The 20,777-nt window shown below is 43.6% G+C and overlaps 1 protein-coding gene across 3 annotated transcripts in view; it reads right to left on the minus strand.

Moving 5' to 3' along the window:
* Positions 1-5,360: 5,360 nt before the first annotated feature.
* Positions 5,361-20,777, minus strand: part of FAM107B (family with sequence similarity 107 member B) — a 212,176-nt gene continuing 196,759 nt past the window's right edge. The window contains exons 1-4 of one of the 3 annotated variants that reach the window (XM_065872034.1): positions 16,594-16,621; positions 14,930-15,113; positions 7,311-7,461; positions 6,238-6,354 (exon numbers count right to left, since the gene is read on the minus strand). In XM_065872034.1, coding sequence (XP_065728106.1) covers positions 6,238-6,354; positions 7,311-7,461; positions 14,930-15,113; positions 16,594-16,621 — 480 coding nt within the window. Of the gene's footprint in view, positions 6,355-7,310; positions 7,462-14,929; positions 15,114-16,593; positions 16,622-20,777 lie in introns of those variants that run through there. The other 2 variants (XM_065872035.1, XM_065872033.1) reach the window with 2 other exon arrangements.

Consider the following 20,777-nt stretch of genomic DNA (forward strand, 5'->3'; position numbering starts at 1 on the left):
TTTTCCATTATAGTTTATTGCAAGATATTGAATATAGTTCCCTGTGCTAAACAATAGATCCTTGTCGTTTATCTATTTGATATATGATTCTGTGCATCTGTTACCCCCATGTCTCAATTTATCCCTCTCCCCCTTCTACTTTTGTAATCAGAAGTTTGTTTTCTACATCTGTGAGACTGTTTCTGTTTTGTATATAGATTCATTTGTACTAAGTTTTAGATTCTACATGTTAAGTGTTATCATATAATATTTGTCTTTCTCTGTCTGACTTACTTCACTTAGTATGAAAATATCTAGGTCCATCCATGTTGCTGTAAATGGCATGATTTCATTCTTTTTTTATGGCTGAGTCTAAGCTTTAATCGTAACCCTCCTTCATCCAGAAGAAACCGAAAGAGAAATAAAATATTCTTAGTAATAGGATGAAGGCTTCACCTGGAAGCAAGGGAGAAGGTAGACAGAAGTTTCACTATCATCCAAGAGAGAATACGTCCCAAGAAGACTGTGATAGGCCAACCTAAAGCTCCCCCAAGGCACTGTGTGCACAGGGTATCAGTAATTCATTACCAAGCTGCATGTCCCCACGTTTCCAGTCCCCTTGACCTCAGCCAACAAAAACAACAGTAGGAAAAACCAATATTGTAGCCACACTACCTTAAATTCCAGTAGCAGAGGAAACATTTAAAGGGCAGAGTTGTTTTCATGGTGAAGCCTACAGCTGGAGCTCTTACAAGGAGCCCCGGCTTAGGTCTCTGGTTCATCACTGGGGGGCCGACAAAGAATTGATACGTTCCTCACTGCCATTCTGGAGTCCTTGCTTCCCTTTATTCCTTCCCTGGCTCCTCTTTTCCTTTGATTCTGCTTCAATTACAGATCTGTGTGCTTAAAATAATTGGATTCTTGACAGTTTCTTAAAATGGATTCACTTTTACTTTGCTTTTTGGAAATGTTGAAATCATTCTGTTGTAATTTTTCACCATACATGCGCTCAACACATAAATAATTATGACATGAATATCATTTCATTTTTAAGAGATGATTTTGTATGAAGCACACATTTTTTTTCCCCAAGCTTTTTCTTTGCTTCTTATGCCCTTTTAAACACCGATAGGTCAAGAACCCATTTTAATTGTGTAAAATTATTAAAAATATAAAAATACACAAATTAAACTAGGAATCCTCCCCTTTATTTCTGACCCCAATTCCTTTCCCTTCCCCAGAAGTGACCACTGTTTACACGATAGGTAAACGTCCCGTCTTATCCATAAGCATTTATATAGATGTATGGATACACTTTTAATTTTTTCATGTAAATGGGATTATATTACATGTGTTGTTCTGTAGCTTGCTTTTTTATATAATAGTATAGCTTCAAAGTCTTACTTCTGTAAAATAAAATAATAATACCTTATTATTTTAAAAGATATGCATTATAGTCCATAATAAGAAATACAGATGTATTATACTCCATCTAGTAAACTACTAAAATATAGTTGGGTTGAGAAATTATGAGAAATGCTGCAGTATCTTTGAACAACAATCTTCGTGCAGATAAATACTTCTGAAGGCCAAATTCCTGGAACTCTAATTGTGCACTCAAAGGATATGTACATTTTTAAAAGCTTGACTGAGGTATAACTCACATCCCATAAAAGTTACCCATTTTAAGGTATTAATAGATTTATGTTTATATGATTACTAGTATATTTAAAGAGTTGTATGACTATCACCACAATTTTATTTTAAATCATTTCTATCACCCCCAAAAGAAACCTCATGCCCATGTGCAGTCATTCACCATACCCACCCCCAGCCCTAGGCAACCACTATTCCACTTTCTGTCCCTATAGTTCTATCTACTCTGAACATTGCATATGGATGTAACTGTACACTATGTGTCTTTTGTGTCTGCCTCTTTTCATTTAGCATAATGTTTCTGAGGTTTGTTCATACTGAAGCATGTATAAGTACTATGTTCCTTTTCACGGCTGTATAATATTCCGCTGCATGGACATACCATATTTTGCTTATCCATTCACCAGCTGATAAGACAATTGGGTTTGTTGGCTCACACTGGAAACCATAGCACAGAAGAATAGTCATCAGCAACGGTCACACATAATAACCAAGTGGAAAAGGAGGCATGAGCATAGAAATAACAAATTTAGAAGAACACAACAGTATGTTCAAGACAATACAGAACCAAACGTCTCAAAGAATTCACTTGATGATTCTTAGTAGAAAAAATTCCCAGTATGATCCTACTAATTATATATCGATAAGGCATACCAGACTCTGGTTGGCATTACCATCTTGCTGGGAAATCTAAGGGCAAGTGGGAAGATGTTCCACAACATCCCCAACTGATAATCAGACTGCATTTTCTCACCTGGGGAAAAAAAGTAGAAATTATAATTGTGAGACTGTGAGGCTAGCTCATAAAGATTTTATTTACCCTAAAACCTTAGAATAAAACACTTCATTTTTCATTATACTAGTAAATGTAAGCCTGGAAGTAGTATTCTAATACTTCTTTTAGCTGTACTGTAGCATTTTAAGTCTTACCAAACATATTAATTGACCTCTGTCTTCTTTCAAGTCTATGACTACTATTGTAGGGAACATACAGTGGTCCAATGAAATGGACTGACAGCCTCAAAACTGTCACCTTGGAAAATTGCCTTGTTATTCCAAGGATGTAGCCACTCTTCAAATTATTTTTGGAGCCCACCTTCTTCATTGGTCTTTGGAGTTCATGGTATAAACCCTAGACATAGCAAATCTTCACTGCTCTGAGTAGATTTAAGTTTTCAAGAGTCCAAAGACCTTAGGAGTTGGGTGGTTAAGCTGGGGGTGGAAAATAAGGACAAAGTATAGAAACTTCACGCTCCAAGCTATTTCTACCAACAGTATAATGCAGTCATGTGTACGGCTTCCCAAAGTGACTTCTTTGAGGATGAAATTAATTTAGCTGAATAAGCAAAATAATCTCACGGTCATACTTATGACATGTCATATGTGCTCACAAGCACTAAAAAACAGCCCTTCCCAAAATATATCTCCCACTGTCCTACCAAGCTACCTAAAATTCAGAATACTTTGATCTGTAGAACGGATGGCTGTTGCTAAAATACCATATATTCTAAGCAAGGTGTAGCATAATACCTTAGCATGAATTTGCTTGACAGAATAAATCACCAGCCTTGACTGACACAAGGCAAGAGGACATAACTGATTTGGGGGGAAGGCCGTCAGAGGGAAACCCTCGAACCACCTTCTAATCCTTGAATTGAACACAGCACCCGCTCCCCTCCAATTCCACACAACCGTCTTAAACACATCAGCCAAACACGGATGCATGGTCCAAGCGTGTGGTGATTTTTATTAAGAATAACTTTGGTTCTAAGAATTCCACCCTCAATTCTGTAATACTTTCCATTAAAAACAATTATACAAGAGCAAATACAAAAAATATTAAATTATGAAAACAAATCCATTAAGGCTCCCTTTATATATATTATATACACTCAAACAAGTCAGAATTTTTCAGAGTAGAAGAATAAAGTCAACTGTGATAGCTTAGAAAGCAACACTACTCGGAGTCTAGAAAACACTGAAGCTATTTTAAGAAAACCGCAGAGTGGAAAAACGGAGCCATTTTTCTCAAAAATTGGCTCAAAGCACAAAACTGCTTGGATGTTCATGAGTCCTAGGGGTTTGGACTGTACAGTATTAAAGTGTGGAGGGAGAATGACGCCTTTTTAAACTCAGGCTTATAAGCTGAGCTGACCTGGCAATTTCAAAGAGCTTCTCTATCTGTACATTCCACTGTTTAGTGAGGAGACATCACTTGACACTATTTACAAGTCTTCTTTTGGCCAAACCTTGGACTACTAACCACTAATAATTTTGCAAATAATTTGTGAGTGAGACTGGGAGGGAAACGCTCTTGGAATTTATTTTTTCCCAGTGAAGAATGCATTCTAGGTAAATTCTAGGAACAGAATTGGTCTTTCTAAAGGAGCCTGTTAGGGCCCTTGAGAATTTTATCAAGTGGCAGAATTGCTTCAAGGATACAGAATCTAAAGATCTTACATATCCGGTTGGATTCAAGGCTATGAGCTACTCCTGAATCTTCATTTTACAAATGGCATCACTAGTCCACATGCACAGGGGCAGAACTGTAGTCAACGTACAATCAGAAACGTACTTTCAAGATGATCGGTTAATGCTCTTTCCTCTCTGAAAAGGAAGAAGGATGGAAAAAAATAGTTACCATTCCATCCTTCAAAAGGAAATTATGATAGAGCAACAATGTACCTTAAGCACCTCATATTTTATTCAAATAATACTTGCTGATGAGAGAAATAATCCATTTCAGGTGTAATCAACATGTTCTATGACTAGCAGTATATTATCTATGCATTTACTTTTGTCCTGTCCACATTAGGGGTGGACAGGAGCCTAATCACCAACCATGAAAACTACAGAATTCCCATAGAAAGCTACTTTCTACTTAGGCTTGTTAAGGATTCAAAAGCTCGGGGTCCAGCTTCCTATGACTCTTGAAAGAAATTATAAGAAGAGCCTTCGGGGCTTCCCTGGTGGCGCAGTGGTTGAGAGTCCGCCTGCCAATGCAGGGGACGCGGGTTCGTGCCCCAGTCCGGGAAGATCCCACATGCCGCGGAGCGGCTGGGCCCGTGAGCCATGGCCGCTGAGCATGCGTGTCCGGAGCCTGTGCTCCGCAACGGGAGAGGCCACAGCAGTGAGAGGCCCGCGTACCGCAAAAAAAAAAAAAAAGAGCCTTCAATGTAGGAATTACCAGCTGAACCGTTTCTACAAAGAACATACTGAATCCACACAAATTCTTCTAGACCACCCCAAGCAGAACGTTCCCCTGCCCATCCCGGCAATAGAAAAGGGATTTCGCGTTAAGAATCTGGCTGTAGTTGGTAACGCAGGGTTCACGCGTGGAGTACAGCATGCCAGCTGGAGAGCACCAACTGAGCAGCCTCCCCTTCCCCTCAGCTGTTCCTGAGAGATCAACAGTAGTCACAACATCATCCTTACCAACGCATCACCATCACTAAGGCAGTGGTGAACTAGCCTTTCTTCCCAAGAAAAAAGGGCAAAGAGCTAGGTGATCATTAATCAGAAAATTTCAAAGGTTGGATTCAAATAATATTAAAAATGTATAAATGCTATATATCTTCCAAATGGGCCTCCCTGAGACCAATCTACATTTGATTCACATTAAAACACCCAGAGAACTCTTCCTTCACAGCTCCACATGGGAGCTTTCCCCATACTGCTCTCAGGAGAAACCAAAAGATTTGGACCCTCTACTTTTGACACTGAGGTTGGGTTATACGGACTAGTTTTTATTCCTCGAAGGAGTGGGAGATTATTTCACATAAAAGGCGTGGCTGAGCAAGAAACTTAACAACAAAATAAAACAAAACCAACCCCCTAACAGTTATCAAAGCAAGACATGGATTTATATGATGGACCTTCCTTGAAGTAGAAGGTCACCGTGAAGCATCAGGGAACCAACAGGAACGGAAATAAGATCAAGACAGACGTTTACGTAGTCTTGTTTATGTATCTCTTTGTTCCCATATTTTTAAAGTTCCTCACCCTATTTCTGAATCTTAATGCCGACAAAGGTAAGAACTGTGTTCAACATGAATATTAACATTCTCTGGTGTTAAGCCTAACGTGGGTGAAAGTGTAAATAGACAAGAAAACAGAATTTACAAACAGTGGATATAACAGATCAAACGCATTTCTGCGCGATCTAAATTACTGAATGGGTAACTAAAGGAAGAACGAAACACATTTTCTTTACATTTGAAAAGAAAAAAGGCTCTGTGCCCCACTAAACTTGGCTTGAAAGAAAAACCAAGTAGTGCAACTCTCAGGAACTTATGCCAGTGTCCTCTTCCTTTTTTTCTTGTTGTTGTTATTTTTTAAGTCTTTGAACACACAGGTCCATTATCCCAACTTAAGTGCTGGGCAACGTCCTTCATTTGGCGAATAGGAACTGCAACAGTCACAGGTGTAACCGATCCAACCCGGATGGTAGGAAAACCAAAACCAAAACTCTTTTCAAAGTAACAGTTCTCTGCTGGCTGGGATTCTCTCCAGGGGCTTTGGCCCTGAGGTTAAGTACTGGGGAGGGCCCTGCACACACTTTTTGTGTGCGCTGGGCTGGTGCGCGGTCTCTGCAGCCTGGACCTACGACTCCTGGGCTTGCGCCACTTCTTGGCCTGTTCTTCTGAGATTGCCTTTAACCTTCACAAACTCTGGGGCATTTTCTTGCTCTTCTCGCAATTTCTGCTTCTCAAGTTCAAGCTAAACAGAATTCAGAAACAGGAAAATTATTTACAAATTATTTACAAACGGAGAGGCTTTCCAAAAACGCTGTTCCTCTTTCCAAAGTCCCTAACAACTTCATTTCCCAACGGAAGGAAGTTTCTCCTGGTCTCCGCTTTAAATATATTTATATCTTGACATATGGCTGGATCTAGGTGCTGGGGTAAGAATTCTGCATAGGAACAGCAGCTGATGGTTGTTGCTGAAATACCGAGGGATGACGAGAGTCTAAGATTAAGGCTAAGACTTAAAACAGGACCCGAGGGCAACACGCACTTGCTCCACAGGCTTGAGTGAAGCTGAACTTCACTCAAGTGCTTTAGCTCCCAGCACCGGGCTGTGCATTCTGTGATATTCCCTGGTTTTGGCTTTGCCTCCTAATCCCTTCTAGGTCCTCAACAGAATCCTTCCCTTTATCTTGAGTGTATTTTAGTCCATCTGCAGACACCTGTCTCAGCTTTTCCTTTCATGGTATAAAAACATTTACATCCGACGTGTCTGGGAAATTCTGCTTGTTCCAGCACCCTTTATTTCTCAGGACAAGATAAGTCAGAGAAAGACAAGTACTGTATGATCTCTCTCACATGTGGAATCTAACAACAGTGAAATCGTAATAAAATGGTGACTACCTAGGGGAATGCGAAAGATGCTATTTAAGGGTACGTACTCGCAACTAGCAGAGAAGTAAGTCCTGGAGACCTAGTACACAGTACGGGGATTATCGACAACAAAACGATTATAAACGTGAAAGTTGCTAAGAGACTAGAACTTAACTGTCCGCACCACTAGAAGAAATGATAATTATATGATGCGGCAGAGGTGTGAGTTAGCACTACGATGGCAATCATATTGCGATACAAATGTACCAAATCAATATATTGTGCCCCTTAATCGACGACAACCGAAAAAACACCTTTCACCCCAATCACCCCTACCTGCTCCAACTTCTGCTGTCGTTTGAATAGTTCTATTTCCAAGTCAGATTTCTTCTTTTGCGCCTCCTCTTCCTTCTGCTTTATTACTTGATCCCGTTTTCTCTTTTCCATCACTTTCTGTAGCTCTGGCTTATTCTGAGGGGCAAGTCCCCTGCGAAAAAGCATTAACAAATCACTTTGCTGTACACCTGAAATGCATGCAGCACTGTCAATCAGCTACACTTCAAAAAAATGTTTTTTAATTAAAACTAGTAAAAATAATTTTTTTAATTAAAAATATGTAAAGCATTAACAACATTTAAAAGTTTTAATCTAGTGGATGCATCTTTCATGAATAGAAATTTTAGGCGTCAACCACAGAAGAGGGGTCTAGTGACTGTGATGCCTACCACCAGCTAACAGTCGACACTGGGAACCTCAGAAATCCATGAGCATGAAAGAAAGGGCAAGAGCACCTTCCAACAGTAAGCAAGACCCATCGCTCGATAAAATCGCTCTGAGCGCCTACCGTATGCCAGACGCTAGGTCATGCAAGGGAGGTTAGTGCAGGAGGTTTGGGTGGGGAAGGTGGGAAACAGCATGTTCATTTGGTGGGTGGGACGGTCACCCACCATGGAGAGGAAGATGTTGAAGCTTCCCAGGCTCGAGCCCCTGACCCCAAGTACTAAATGCAGCCTCGAGAGAAGCTAGCACAGAAACTTCAACAACCAAATGGCCCAGAAACCTCTTCCAACCCTTCACGTTTCAGACTTGGGAGAGGATTCTTGCGCATCTAAAAGGCACGTCCAAGGTTCCATCATGGCTGGGGGCATGGCCCTGGAGAACCTGGATCCCGAATCCCAGCCCAGTGCTCTGGAACCATTTCAACTGCTGTCAACACACGAAGTCAGGCTTCAGGGGACCTCGACATTGGGGAGAGATCAATCAGGCTGCCATCTCTTCAAATTGGGCGAAACAAAACCCAAACTCGGGCCATTCCCTAGCAACCCTCATCTGAAATGTCTGAGGCACATCAGGAGAAGGACGACGTTCACTGGCATTTTTGCAGGTGGAATTTCTGTCTATGTTAACGGTCAGCTGGGACTTGCCTGGTCCATGTCCTCGGCCAATTCCTCAGGATTTCTCTAGTCCGGGCTCCCCCTCTTCACCATCCTCTCTCTTGAGCCAGTCTCCACTAGCCCCTGAGTCATCTCAACTCGTTATTAACTTTGACAATAAAAAAGAAACAAACAAAAAAAATACAAAAAGGGCTTCCCTGGTGGCGCAGTGGTTGCGAGTCCGCCTGCCGATACAGGGGACACGGGTTTGAGCCCTGGTCCGGGAATATCCCACATGCCGCAGAGCAACTAAGCCCGTGTGCCACAACTACTGAGCCTGTTCTCTAGAGCCTGCAAGCCACAACTACTGAAGCCCGCGAGCCACAACTATTGAGCCTGCGTGCCACAACTACTGAGCCTGCGCTCTAGAGCCCGTGAGCCACAACTACTGAGCCCATGTGCCACAGCTACTGAAGCCCGCGTGCCTAGAGCCCATGCTCCGCAACAAGAGAAGCCACTGTGATGAGAAGCCCGTGCACCGCAACGAGAGTGGCCCCCGCTCGCCACAACTAGAGAAAACCCTCGCGCAGCAACGAAGACCCAACGCAGCCATCAATAAATAAATAAATAGATTAAAAAGAAAAAAAAACAGAAAGAAATATTAAGTTCAGCCATATTTCCAGTGAAATAAAAGAGATGAGTTATTTTTGCGATTTACAAGTTATTTCACAGTTATTAAGATTGTATGAGGAGGACAGAAGTATAGACAGACTATTCTGGAAATTAAGTCTTACTCAGTGTAATAAGAAAAGTTGTTTATGGTACTTCACTCCAATAGACTTAAGTGTCATTGAGCACCGGAAAATGTTTGTAAATAATCTGAGTAAAGACCCACACAGTTTCATGACTATTAAAAAGTCTCAGGATGACAGTACAGACAGAGTTAAGGGATTTAAATTTTAGGATTAAGAATTTAGCTACCTGCATAATTTAAATTTCAAACTATAATTCACTGGTGAAATTAACTTCAACCGTTATTAAGTGCTTCTGGCTTACGCAAAAGCTGTTGAACAAACTCTGATGTATGACGCGTTAAACTGGCATTCTATCACAACACGTGAATGGGTTTAACTGATATATGGTATGCGTTTTCTGTTCAAAGATTTTACACAGTGGTGCAGTAAGATAAAATATTTAGTAACACAAAACTCAGGAAAATGGTGCTTATATGATAAATGTCCTGCACTTATAACAGTCAAGAAGTCATACAAATTTCGTTAATATTTTATCAAGCAGCTCACTTAACTTTCTATGCTGAATGGAAAAAGTCAAGCACTGCCTATGTGACTCTCTGAGTCTAAAACTAGATCAGGCTGCAGAGATAGCAAGACAGAAATAAGCTCCAAATTTCATAAAAATTACAGTATCAGTCTCTGCATGACAACGTTGATTCTCTTTAATCAATTCAATTAACAAGAACTTTCAATCCCTTTATGATTGACAACTGCTTACGACCTGGGGGCTTGGTACCACCCAAGACCAACAGTTATTCCCGAACTGCTTCTCGTGACTATCACAGCGGACCAAGCCGATTTTTAAAATTAATATGCGCTCTTTGAAAAAAAAAAAAAAAAAGGTTAGGTGTTATATACATACATGCAAGATAAAAAGTGAAAGCAGGGCTTCCCTGGTGGCGCAGTGGTTGAGAGTCCGCCTGCCGACGCAGGGGACACGGGTTCATGCCCCGGTCCGGGAGGATCCCACATGCCGTGGAGCGGCTGGGCCCGTGAGCCATGGCCACTGAGCCTGCGCGTCCAGAGCCTCTGCTCCGCAACGGGAGATGCCACAACAGTGAGAGGCCCGCGTGCCCCCCCCCAAAAAAAAAAAAAGTGAAAGCACACCTAGACTCTCCCTGTTAGACATCGACGGGGTGCACCACGTGTACTGTAATCTAGGTGAATGGTGGCCCGGAAAATTGTACACGGTAGAGGCCCTGCACCCATGGACTGCTCCCCATTCCTGCACCCACGGATCACTCACTGTTTAGAGTGTGCCCCACACTCTCTAGACCCTTATCGGAGTACAGAAGTGCCCAAATTTCGCCATGTCCATAATGCGAGACATTTAGGTTGTTTCCAATTGTTCCCCATTGAACGCAATGAGGCGGGGAGCTTCCTTGTCCGTTTATATCTCTCCTATCCAAGCACTTCTGCTGGCTACATTCATAGAAGCAGAATTGCTGGCTAAGCGTCTGCACATTTTGGATTTGGATGTGGACCGTGAAACTGCTTTCCAGATAGGCCGCAACAGTTTGTACTCCCACCACCACTGATGAAAACGTACAGACGACGTTTAAAGGTTCGTTTCACACTTCACATAAACCACTGAACACATTCAGGGGCCGACTGGACCGGTCCATGTTCACGCCACTCCGCCTCCACACCGCCCACACTTGAACCCGTAAACGGAAGAACGCCTCCAGAGCCAGGTCAGCACGGAGGCAGGGGCAGGTCTGGTGCCAACTCTAACATGACACGCTCCCGTCCCCTGCCCACCCAGCCACACACCTCCTGGCCTAATATTTTTCTGTAGCGGGGAGGGGAAGGGTTGCCTTTGACTTTCAGGCCCTTGATCTTGAATCTTGGAATCTCCTGGTTTGGCCTGCCCTGCTCCACGTTTATGACTGAGCCATTTCAACTGGCGTGGATTCAAATGTAAATATTTCGACCTCAACTTCCCATATTTTTTTTCCACGTTGCACGGCAATAGCATTTACTGAGGATCTAACTATTTGTCTAACAAGGCACACCAGCTGAAGAGTGACCAAAAACACAGGGACCTAGAAACTGTCGACTGAAATGTACAAGCCAAAGAGCCACTGGTAGGGATGTAGAGTAGCCGGGTATTCTATGTTTGCCCCAGAAGCACTCTTTTTAGGGAAGACAGATTCTCTCTAAATTATATTGGAAATATTCTCATTTTTTAAGACCTCTTGAACACTGATCTCTCAACTACCAAAAATAATGCCTCTTGCAATCTGCCTTGTTATAGGAACAAAGAATCTGAGAACCTGACACAGGGTCTTAATCGTCAGACTTGGTGGTAAACTGTGACCAGATCACATTTTAAAGACTTTTAACCTGAAACTTAACTGGGTCTGAAAGACAGCAAATAGAGGAGCAGAATGATATACTTGAAAGAGTGCAGGATACGGCGTTAGAATACCTATGAGGATATGCTCTCCTAAGCAAAGCAACTCTTTGGACTGCGACAGGTCTTCGAGTGAAACTGTGGCCACACAGAGCAAAAGCTCCACAGAGCCTCTTTCGTGTTCATCTCAGTTCTCTCTCCCTCTCCTACCCCTACCCCTTCTCCTCATTTATATGGTTATTAAATTTGATTCATCGCTGTCTTTAATTTAAACTGCCTGTACTTCTATGTTGATTTCTACCCTTTTTTTATTCCAATAAAACTATCGCGTGAAATTGAAAAGACTCTTCAGCCAATGACTCTTGAGTTTCCTCTCACTCACATGTCGAATGAGAACAACCTCAAGACAACACACACTGGGTTGCTGGAAAGATCACTGGATAAAATATGGGAAGGCCCTTTACAAACCGCAGACAAGTAAACAGAGGTCCATTATGGTACAAACCAGTAAGCAACTATGACTATCCTTTAACCAAATATATATATATATTATTGATGTGATACTTTCTATGATTTGGCCCTAAAACAGAAATAAAAACCCCACAGTCTCTAAAAGGCATGCATGATAGAGTATGAATAAAAGAGAAGAAACTGCTTGAGAAGTTTTCACTCTAAAACCAGCTGTATTCCTAATAAGAGGATCCTACCAAACTAAGATTTTACCTTGAAAAAACCGGAAGGCATAGGATAAGATATATTCGTTTGATTTTGAAACCTCCCTTTAATTTTCGTTTTTTTTTTTTTTTTTAAATGTACTTCTACAACCAGACCAGAACTTTTCAGAGAAAAAAGGGGAAAAAGCAACAGGAAATTTCAGATGATGCTACATACTAAGGGGGAAGATGGATGGGACTAAATGAGCACTTATTATATGCCAGGTGTTTTAACAGGTATTTAAACATGCTCTCATTTACTTTCATTTTTTATAAGGAAGATATTTTTATCCTCTACTTTAGAGATGAAGAAACAGATCTCAGGAAGGAAGACCCTATCCAGGATCATAAAAGGTAGGTCAAGTTCAATGGCAAACCAGGATTCATACCATTTCTCCCTGACCTCAAAGCCCAGGTCCTCTCTATACCACGGTGCTCGAGTGAACACGAGCATTCTCCAAAATCAGCTGAGCTGGGCCTGGCTAAGGAGTCAGCTGTGCAAACAAGGAAAAGAAAGAACAGGCGACAGAAAGACCAACAGGAATGAGGTCCATTTTCACAGAATGTGCCTACTCCAGGAAATTGGGCAACAGATTCAGTTGCACAAACTGAATGTAATGTTTTACACAGACAGACCCAGGCTACTAACGACATTTCTGCAGAACAGCCTACAGCCTCTAATTCAGAGAACAACTATTCCACCAACTTTGCTTTACCGTTGTCTCTATTCTGACGTGGAGCCTTTTCATAGATAGAATAGAAAAAACAAAAACCCAACAGCAGTTTGAACTAGAATGATCCTTAGACATTAACTAAGTCTCCTACTCCTATCTGACAGGCAAGGAGACTGAGATCCAAGAGGTAAAGACAATCAGGAAATTATTTGGTTTAGGAAACCATTCGGCTACCCTCTTTTAGAGGATATTCAACTTTCCATCTTCCCGCCAAAATGCAGACATGGTTTCCCAGGTAGGACGGCCTCCAAATTCTCTGGCCTGTTTAGGAACGTATACAGTCTTGTTTTGCTATGGGCGTGATGATACCAAATCCTTGGGGGTTTTGTTGTTTTTATGCGACAAAGACAGGTAGAAGCTAAGGACTTACTCAAAAGGGATCAAACTCACATTCTACTGAATAAGCGTTATTCAGACAGCATGCTAGTGTGCTGGGGACAGAAAGTAAGTCACATTCCCACATCTGGAGGGAGACACGTAGTTACAAAGAGATCCTGGGACAGAAGATATGAGTTCTGGCAGAGGTACTCTCTGACGGAGAACTGCCATAAAAATGCCCCCTCATCCCTTTTTAAAATGTTTCATTTTTATTTTTAATTAGGCCCTTCTTCCAAAACGTTACCCCAGTGCTGAGCTTGGTCTGCACATCTTTCAGTGCAGTGGGCAGCAGCTACCTTTTCACCAAGGCTTAGCAAAGAGTGAGCGGGTGAGTGATCTACAGCTCCACAGCTCAGATCAGCAAACAGTTTTGCTATGAAGATCTGAAAACGGTTCTAAATGAAGCTTAACAGATCTTCTAGTAACCTTGTGTCCTAATAAATAAAGCAACTTTTCATCCTCAGCTCTCCCAGTCCAGCAGCCCTGCCCATAATCACTTAAAACGCAGAGTTCCAGCCATAAAAAAGAATGAAATAGCGCCATTTGCTGCAAAACGGATGGACCTCGAGATTATCATACTAACCAAAATCAGAAAAAGACAGACAAATACCATATGATATCATTCATATGTGTAATCTAAAATACAACACAAATGAATTTATCTATGAAAAAGACTCACAGACATAAAGAGGACTTGCGGTTGCCAAGGGGGGTGGGTAAGGGAAGGATGGATGGGGAGTTTGGGATTAGCAGATTCAAATTATTATATACAGAATGCATGAACAACGAGGTCCTACTGTATAGCACAGAGAACTATGTTCAGTATGCTGTGATAAACCATGATGGAAAAGACTATGAAGAAGAATATATATATGTATAACTGAATCGCTTTGCTGTACAGCAGAAATTAACACAACACTGTAAATCAACTAGACTTCAATAAAATAAACTCTCAAAATTAAAAAAAGCAGAGTATACTGAACCCAATGCCCCAAATTACGTATGACACAGATGGAACTAACAAATGGTTTACAAAGAAGACTGAAGGTAAATGTTTTGCTCCTCTCCAAAAAAAAATTAATAATAATGAAAATGATAGTAATCATTTAAAATGCTACCTAAAAACAAACAAATGAAAACACAAGAAAGGGGGTCCTTATCTACTGTTAAGTCTGATGTGGTTCTAGAGACTTCTCCCTGCCGCTCTACGAATGCTGAAGTGGGCGGTCTCTGTTCTCACATTTCCCCAGATATATGGGGGAAAATTCAGAATTTTTACAAATCTAAGCAATAATGTATTCCTCTTCGACGTAGGACACCCTCTTTCATCCTTAATCCAGCCCCTTCTGTACAAATTCTAAACTACGCATCCACCTGAGAAGGGGACCCAGGACCACAGAACTCCGAGAGACCCTGGGGCCAGCAGCTGAGCCTGCAGACGGCTTTACATCATGGATGCCCTGACTCAAGGATGCGAAAGGAATAGGAAGTGTTAAATATGGTGAAGAAACAAACAACTCTTCGAAGCCTTCGTAAACGTAACTAAACTTCAATCTAGTTACCTTAAAAGTCCCCTGAGGAAAACTCCGCTTAAGAAAGCATCTTACCTTTTTTGATTCATAAGAAGTTCTCTGTGAAGGTCTTGATGGTTCCGGGATGTTTTGACAGGATTGACTAGCTTCTGAGGCCTAATTAGTTCAGGATTGTCATCGTCTATATAGTCTGGCTCAGCCATGATGTTTCTCGGGATGAGATACGTGTCCTTCAGGTCAGAATCCTCCAGCGGGCTGTCTGAAACAGAAAGATGAAATTCACTGTGGTCTCTGCTCAGACGTCTGCACAGAGGCCGAGGCCCAGGACAGCCGGGCTGGTCCAGCAGCTGACACCGTATCCTCCACGGGGCCCCTTCACCACTTCATTGAAAACTCTGAAGCTCTGTCAAAGAGATGGGGGCAGGGCTTCCCTGGTGGCGCAGTGGTTGGGAGTCCGCCTGCCGATGCAGGGGACACGGGTTTGTGCCCCGGTCCGGGAAGATCCCACATGCCGCTGAGCGGCTGGGCCCGTGAGCCATGGCCGCTGGGCCTGCGCGTCCGGAGCCTGTGCTCCGCAACGGGAGAGGCCACGACAGTGAGAGGCCCGCGTACTGCAAAAAAAATAAATAAATAACTCGTCCAGGTTAATTTTACCAGTAGCGTAAATCTCAAACTTATAAAAAAAAAAAAAAGAAAGAAAGAAAAGGAACACCCTCCGATCTTAAAACCCATGTTCTGTATAACAAATTATGGTGCTATTTTTTATTTTATTTTATTTTTTGCGGTACGCAGGCCTCTCACTGTTGCGGCCTCTCCTGTTGCGGAGCACAGGCTCCGGACATGCAGGCTCAGAGGCCATGGCTCACGGGCCCAGCCGCTCCACGGCATGTGGGATCTTCCCGGACCGGGGCACGAACCCGTGTCCCCCGCATCGGCAGGCGGACTCTCAACCACTGCACCACCAGAGAAGCCCCTATGATGCTATTTTTATACAAAAATCTTTTGTTCTGTACGTCTGTGTCTCTATTTCCGCTTTGGAAATAAGGTCATCTATAACATTTTTTATAAAATAGACAATTGATGGGAACATACTGCAAAGCACAGGGAATTCTACTTAATGCACTGTGGTAACCCTAAATGGGAGGGAAGTCCAAAAGGGAGGGAATATCTGTATGTGTATGGTTGATTCATTTTGTTGTGCAGTGGAGGCTAATGGAACATTGTAAAGCAACCATATTCCAATAAAATTAGTTAAAAAAAAAAAAAAAAAGAGGGCTTCCCTGGTGGCGCAGTGGTTGAGAGTCCGCCTGCCGTTGCAGGGGACGCAGGTTCGTGCCCCGGTCCGGGAGGATCCCACGTGCCGCGGAGCGGCTGGACCCATGGGCCATGGCCGCGGGGCCTGTGCATCTGGAGCCTGTGCTCCGCAGCGGGAGAGGCCGCAGCAGTGAGAGGCCCACGTACCGCAAAAAAAAAAAAAAAAAGAAAAATCTTTTGAAAATCAACGTGAAAATAAAGAGGACAAAAGCCCAAAGAATAAATAAATCAACTAAAACAGAAAACTTGTAGCTGCCTCGTTTGTTTATATATTTTAGGTATAAACACATGATTAAGGCTCAAAATTAATGAGCAATAATATATATATCTAACAAATTACACCAAACATTCTTTAAATGCTACCTGCACTGACCTTTTAAAAACAAGCATGCCTGCAGCCCTCCCCCAGATGGAAACTCACAAACCTCGACAGTGATAGGTTAGTGACCCCATCCCAGCAGCCTGACCGTGAACTCGCCCCGAGGAGAATGTACTCCTTGGTGGAGACTGGAGAGGCACCAAACACACTTGTAGGCAGTCTTGATTTTGTTGAAAAGCCAAGAGCAGTTTCATCCTAGTTAATCAGTAGACGAGAAGGCCCATATGCTTCCATAAAAGGACTGATTTCTCTGCCCTAAACCAGGGATAATCTCCGGGACATCAAATGCAAACAGATTCCTGCCCTCCTGAGGTCAAGGTGTCAGCAGGGGTGGGGAGAAGAGTATTCCAGACACCGGAATGAGACAGGAGTCAGAAGCATGCCTGATGGGTCTGAGGGAGGACAGACACCAGCGAAGGTGGGGATGGAGAGGGACCAGTGGGGACCCAGGGGTGGGGTGAAGGCGATACGATGCGGGAACTTGAAGGCCAGTGTCAGGGCTCTGGCCTTTGCCCCAGGTGACAGCCGGGAGCCATGCAGGGCTCTGGGCAGGGAAGTGACGAGCTCTAACTCACGTATCCAGACAATGACTCTAGCTGCTGAGCGTAGGACAGACCAAGGCGGCCAAGGAAAGACGCCGCCGGGAGGTGAGTGTCAGGGGACCCAGATGGTCTGGACCAGACAGATGCCGTTTCATCCCGGGCCTCAGGACTCCCCTAAAGGACTGCACACGAGGTATGAGACACAGAAGGGCCGAGGATGTCTCGAAGGGGCCTGGCCTGAGCAACAGGACAGAGCGGTCGTGGTGGAGGCCGTGAGGACAGCAGATGGGAGTGAGGTCAGCAGCTCCCTTTAGGACGTGTTGGGTGGGAGACGTCGCTGGACGCCTGAGTGGTGACGCAGTAACTGGGCAGTGGCTGGAGGGGATCTGCTGTTACTGAAGCCCCCAACATCTTCCTTCTTTCTCCCTGGTTTGCCCTTCTTCTAAGTGGAGACGGGAAAGGGAGTCCCGGCCTGAATCAGGCGTGTAGACCTCAAGCGTGCCTGCAAACCAGGCTAAGGGAGACCTTGTGGCCCCCGTAGCGTGGACCACACTGGGGTCTGGGAAAGGTCACTTACGAGAAGGAGGGTGAACTGGCTGGGAGCCACACTGTGCGTCCCTGAGCACCCCTGGCAGTGGTGGTGGCCGGAGAACAATCTGGAGTCTGGTTCCTTTTCAGCAACTTTCCACCCTGGAGCCACGACATGGCAATAAGCACCTAACTGACCTCCTTGTTCGACTTTCTCCGCTCCGCCAACTACCTTCCCCATGGCTCCCAAGGCTGGGAAACACAGCTCTGATCGTCAGGGAACCCTCCCAGCTCACAGATCCTGTCCTCGACGAAAGGAAAGTGAACACTCACTGCTCCCCGTGTGTTCACAAGTCCCTGCCTTCCCCACCAGCATCCTGCACCTGCACCGTGCCCTCTGGCAGGGCCGCTGATCCGCTCCCTACCCAACCCTGGACCACAAAGCCAAATCTCACTCACACCTTCAGGTCCAGACAAATGTCAGATCTTCCACGAAGCCCCCTGCCCAACTCCCCAGGTGCAATTCTCTGATCTCTAGACCACTATGGGGCTCTCTTTGCCCCCTTTTCCTAGTACTCACCAGCCTCCACCTTGTGTTGCAGCAAAATGTACATAAATCATATCATCTCTTCACTGCAAAGACCGCATCTGGTTTACGTTCATATTCCTCAGACCCCTTGGACTGAGTCAATGAACAGTCAGTCCTTAAATGAAGGAACAGAGCCCACGAATAACTAGCAGGACAGGGAAGCCCTGGGCTGTGTGGAGTCCAGAGCAGCAAGTGAAGCCTGAAAGGGAGGAGGAGACAGAAATATGTCTGGGAGTAAAAGCCCTTTGTAACTGGATGTTATTATTGCTACGAAACATTCTTCCAGAAAGTAACATGAAGACACTCTTGTCATATACACGCCCCTGGCCCAGTAACTGATTCATAAAGTAATTTTTTTTAACTGTTAAGTCAATGAAGGAAAATGAAGGTCAGCTCAGTACAGGAGAAGCAAACCTGGCTTGAGATCTTGGACAAACCTTAAGATGTCTGCCCCTCGGTTCTCCCACCTTCTAAAATGAGTGTTGTTGTAAGAACAGGCTGAAGGGGCTTCCCTGGTGGCGCAGTGGCTAAGAATCCGCCTGCCAATGCAGGGGACACAGGTTCGAGCCCTGGTCCAGGAAGATCCCACATGCTGCGGAGCAACTAAGCCCGTGTGCCACAACTACTGAGCCCATGAGCCACAACTACTGAGCCCATGAGCCACAACTACTGAAGCCCGCACGCCTAGAGCCCGTGCTCCGCAACAAGAGAAGCCACCGCAATGAGAAGCCCTCACACCGCAACGAAGAGTAGCCACCACTCGCCGCAACTAGAGAAAGCCCGCACGCGGCAACAAAGACCCAATGCAGCCAAAAAAATAAATAAATAAAAATAACACTTTAAAAAAAAAGAGAACAGGCTATAATGTGGATATAAGTATTCGGTATAATCTCTGGCATGTCTATGATGCCAGATTCAATAAATGGAAACTATTATTAGTCAAACTATGTGACTAATAACATTCCATATTTTATTCAGAGGTCTGGGAAACCCTGTATATACAAAGCTCTACCTCTCAAGGCCTTTAAAGCATAAGAGTTCTCTGAAAACACACGAGTTCAACTAGGTGACCCACAGGCACTGAAACGAAGGCACAAACATTTTCCCTCTCCTTTCTCTCCAGTTTGCCCTTTTTCACAACCAGCGTGGGGAAAGGGCCACGAAGCCCCCTTCACGTTCTCGCCGGTAACATTCAGTGGTTCTAAGACCCACTCAGGCTACAAACATTAAGAGCCTTCTGCAAAGTGTAAAAAGTCTATTACACACACATGGAGTTCTGAATGGCTCAGGCTACAGTGCAGGGTGTGTATCAAGGAAACAAGGCTGCTAGTGAGCATCTCTGATGCTGTTCTGAAGTGGAGGGGATTCACTGAAAGATTTTAAGCCATTGAATAACAACACAGATTTGCATTTTAGACATATACTAATGCTATGCCCTGAAAAATGCAACCTGATGAAAATTTTGCCTTTAATTCCTGAGAATCAAGAAATGGAAATCATCACTAAACTCCACTATCCCAGAGAGTAAGGAAATCCCATCCTTATAGATGCCTTCTGAGTCCTTGCTTTTGCATTTTTTTCCTCTTTCAAAGGTTAACTCTGGGCCCAAGCCTCTGCCTGTCCTGGGTATTTTGTGTTGATTGCTTTCCAGAGGCGAATAACCATCCCCACAGAAAAATTCCACAGCTCGACTAATAAAACAAACATTTCACTGCATCTGAGTTTCCCATCAGTCTATTCCTGACTCCAGTAGTTCATTTACATATTGTTACATCACAAAGATATATATTTTTTGTATTTTGGCCGCAGGGCTTATGGGATCTTAGTTCCCTGACCAGGGATTGAACCTGGGCCCTCAACAGTGACAGCGCAGAGTCTTAACCACTGGACCACCAGGAATTCCCACAAAGATAAAATTTAAAACCTAATCCTTTGAGATGAAAAATCAGAATTTACAGATTATGCTGAATTCCATGTTTCCCTTAATATTTAAAATCTAATTCTACCTAGAAGCACTAATAAATGAATCCTTTAGAAAACAATACTGGGACTTCCTTGGTGGCACGGTGGCTGAGACTCCAAGCTCCCAATGCAGGGGGCCCGGGCTTGAGCCCTCATCAGGGAACTAGATCTCACATGCATGCCACAACTAAGAGTTCGCATGCCACAACTAAGGAGACTGCGTGCTGCAACTAAGACCCGGTGCAACCAAATAAATAAATAAACAAATAAATATTCTTTTAAACAATGAAAAAAATAAAAAGGAAGAAGACAATACCTGAAACCTGTCGGTACATGCAGGTTACAGCTGTACTAGAACCAAGCAAAGCTAAACAATTAAACATCTGAACTGCTGCGACTTCTTCTGGAAAGTGCAAAGTAATTCCAAGGCAGTTTTTAAGAGCATTTGTTTCCCAGCCTGTCTCTAAGAGATTCTAGCAACCCTCTCACGATACCCTGAAAAACCCAAGTCATTTAAGATCGCAGGCCAGCCAAGTTCAGGCCTGGGTCAACCTGGAAGGGGAACGGCTGTCTCTGGACCCACGGGAATCTCCTGCAATAGCCACTGTT

The sequence above is a fragment of the Phocoena phocoena genome, chromosome 2, assembly GCF_963924675.1.
Source record: "Phocoena phocoena chromosome 2, mPhoPho1.1, whole genome shotgun sequence".
Taxonomy (NCBI): Eukaryota; Metazoa; Chordata; class Mammalia; order Artiodactyla; family Phocoenidae; genus Phocoena; species Phocoena phocoena.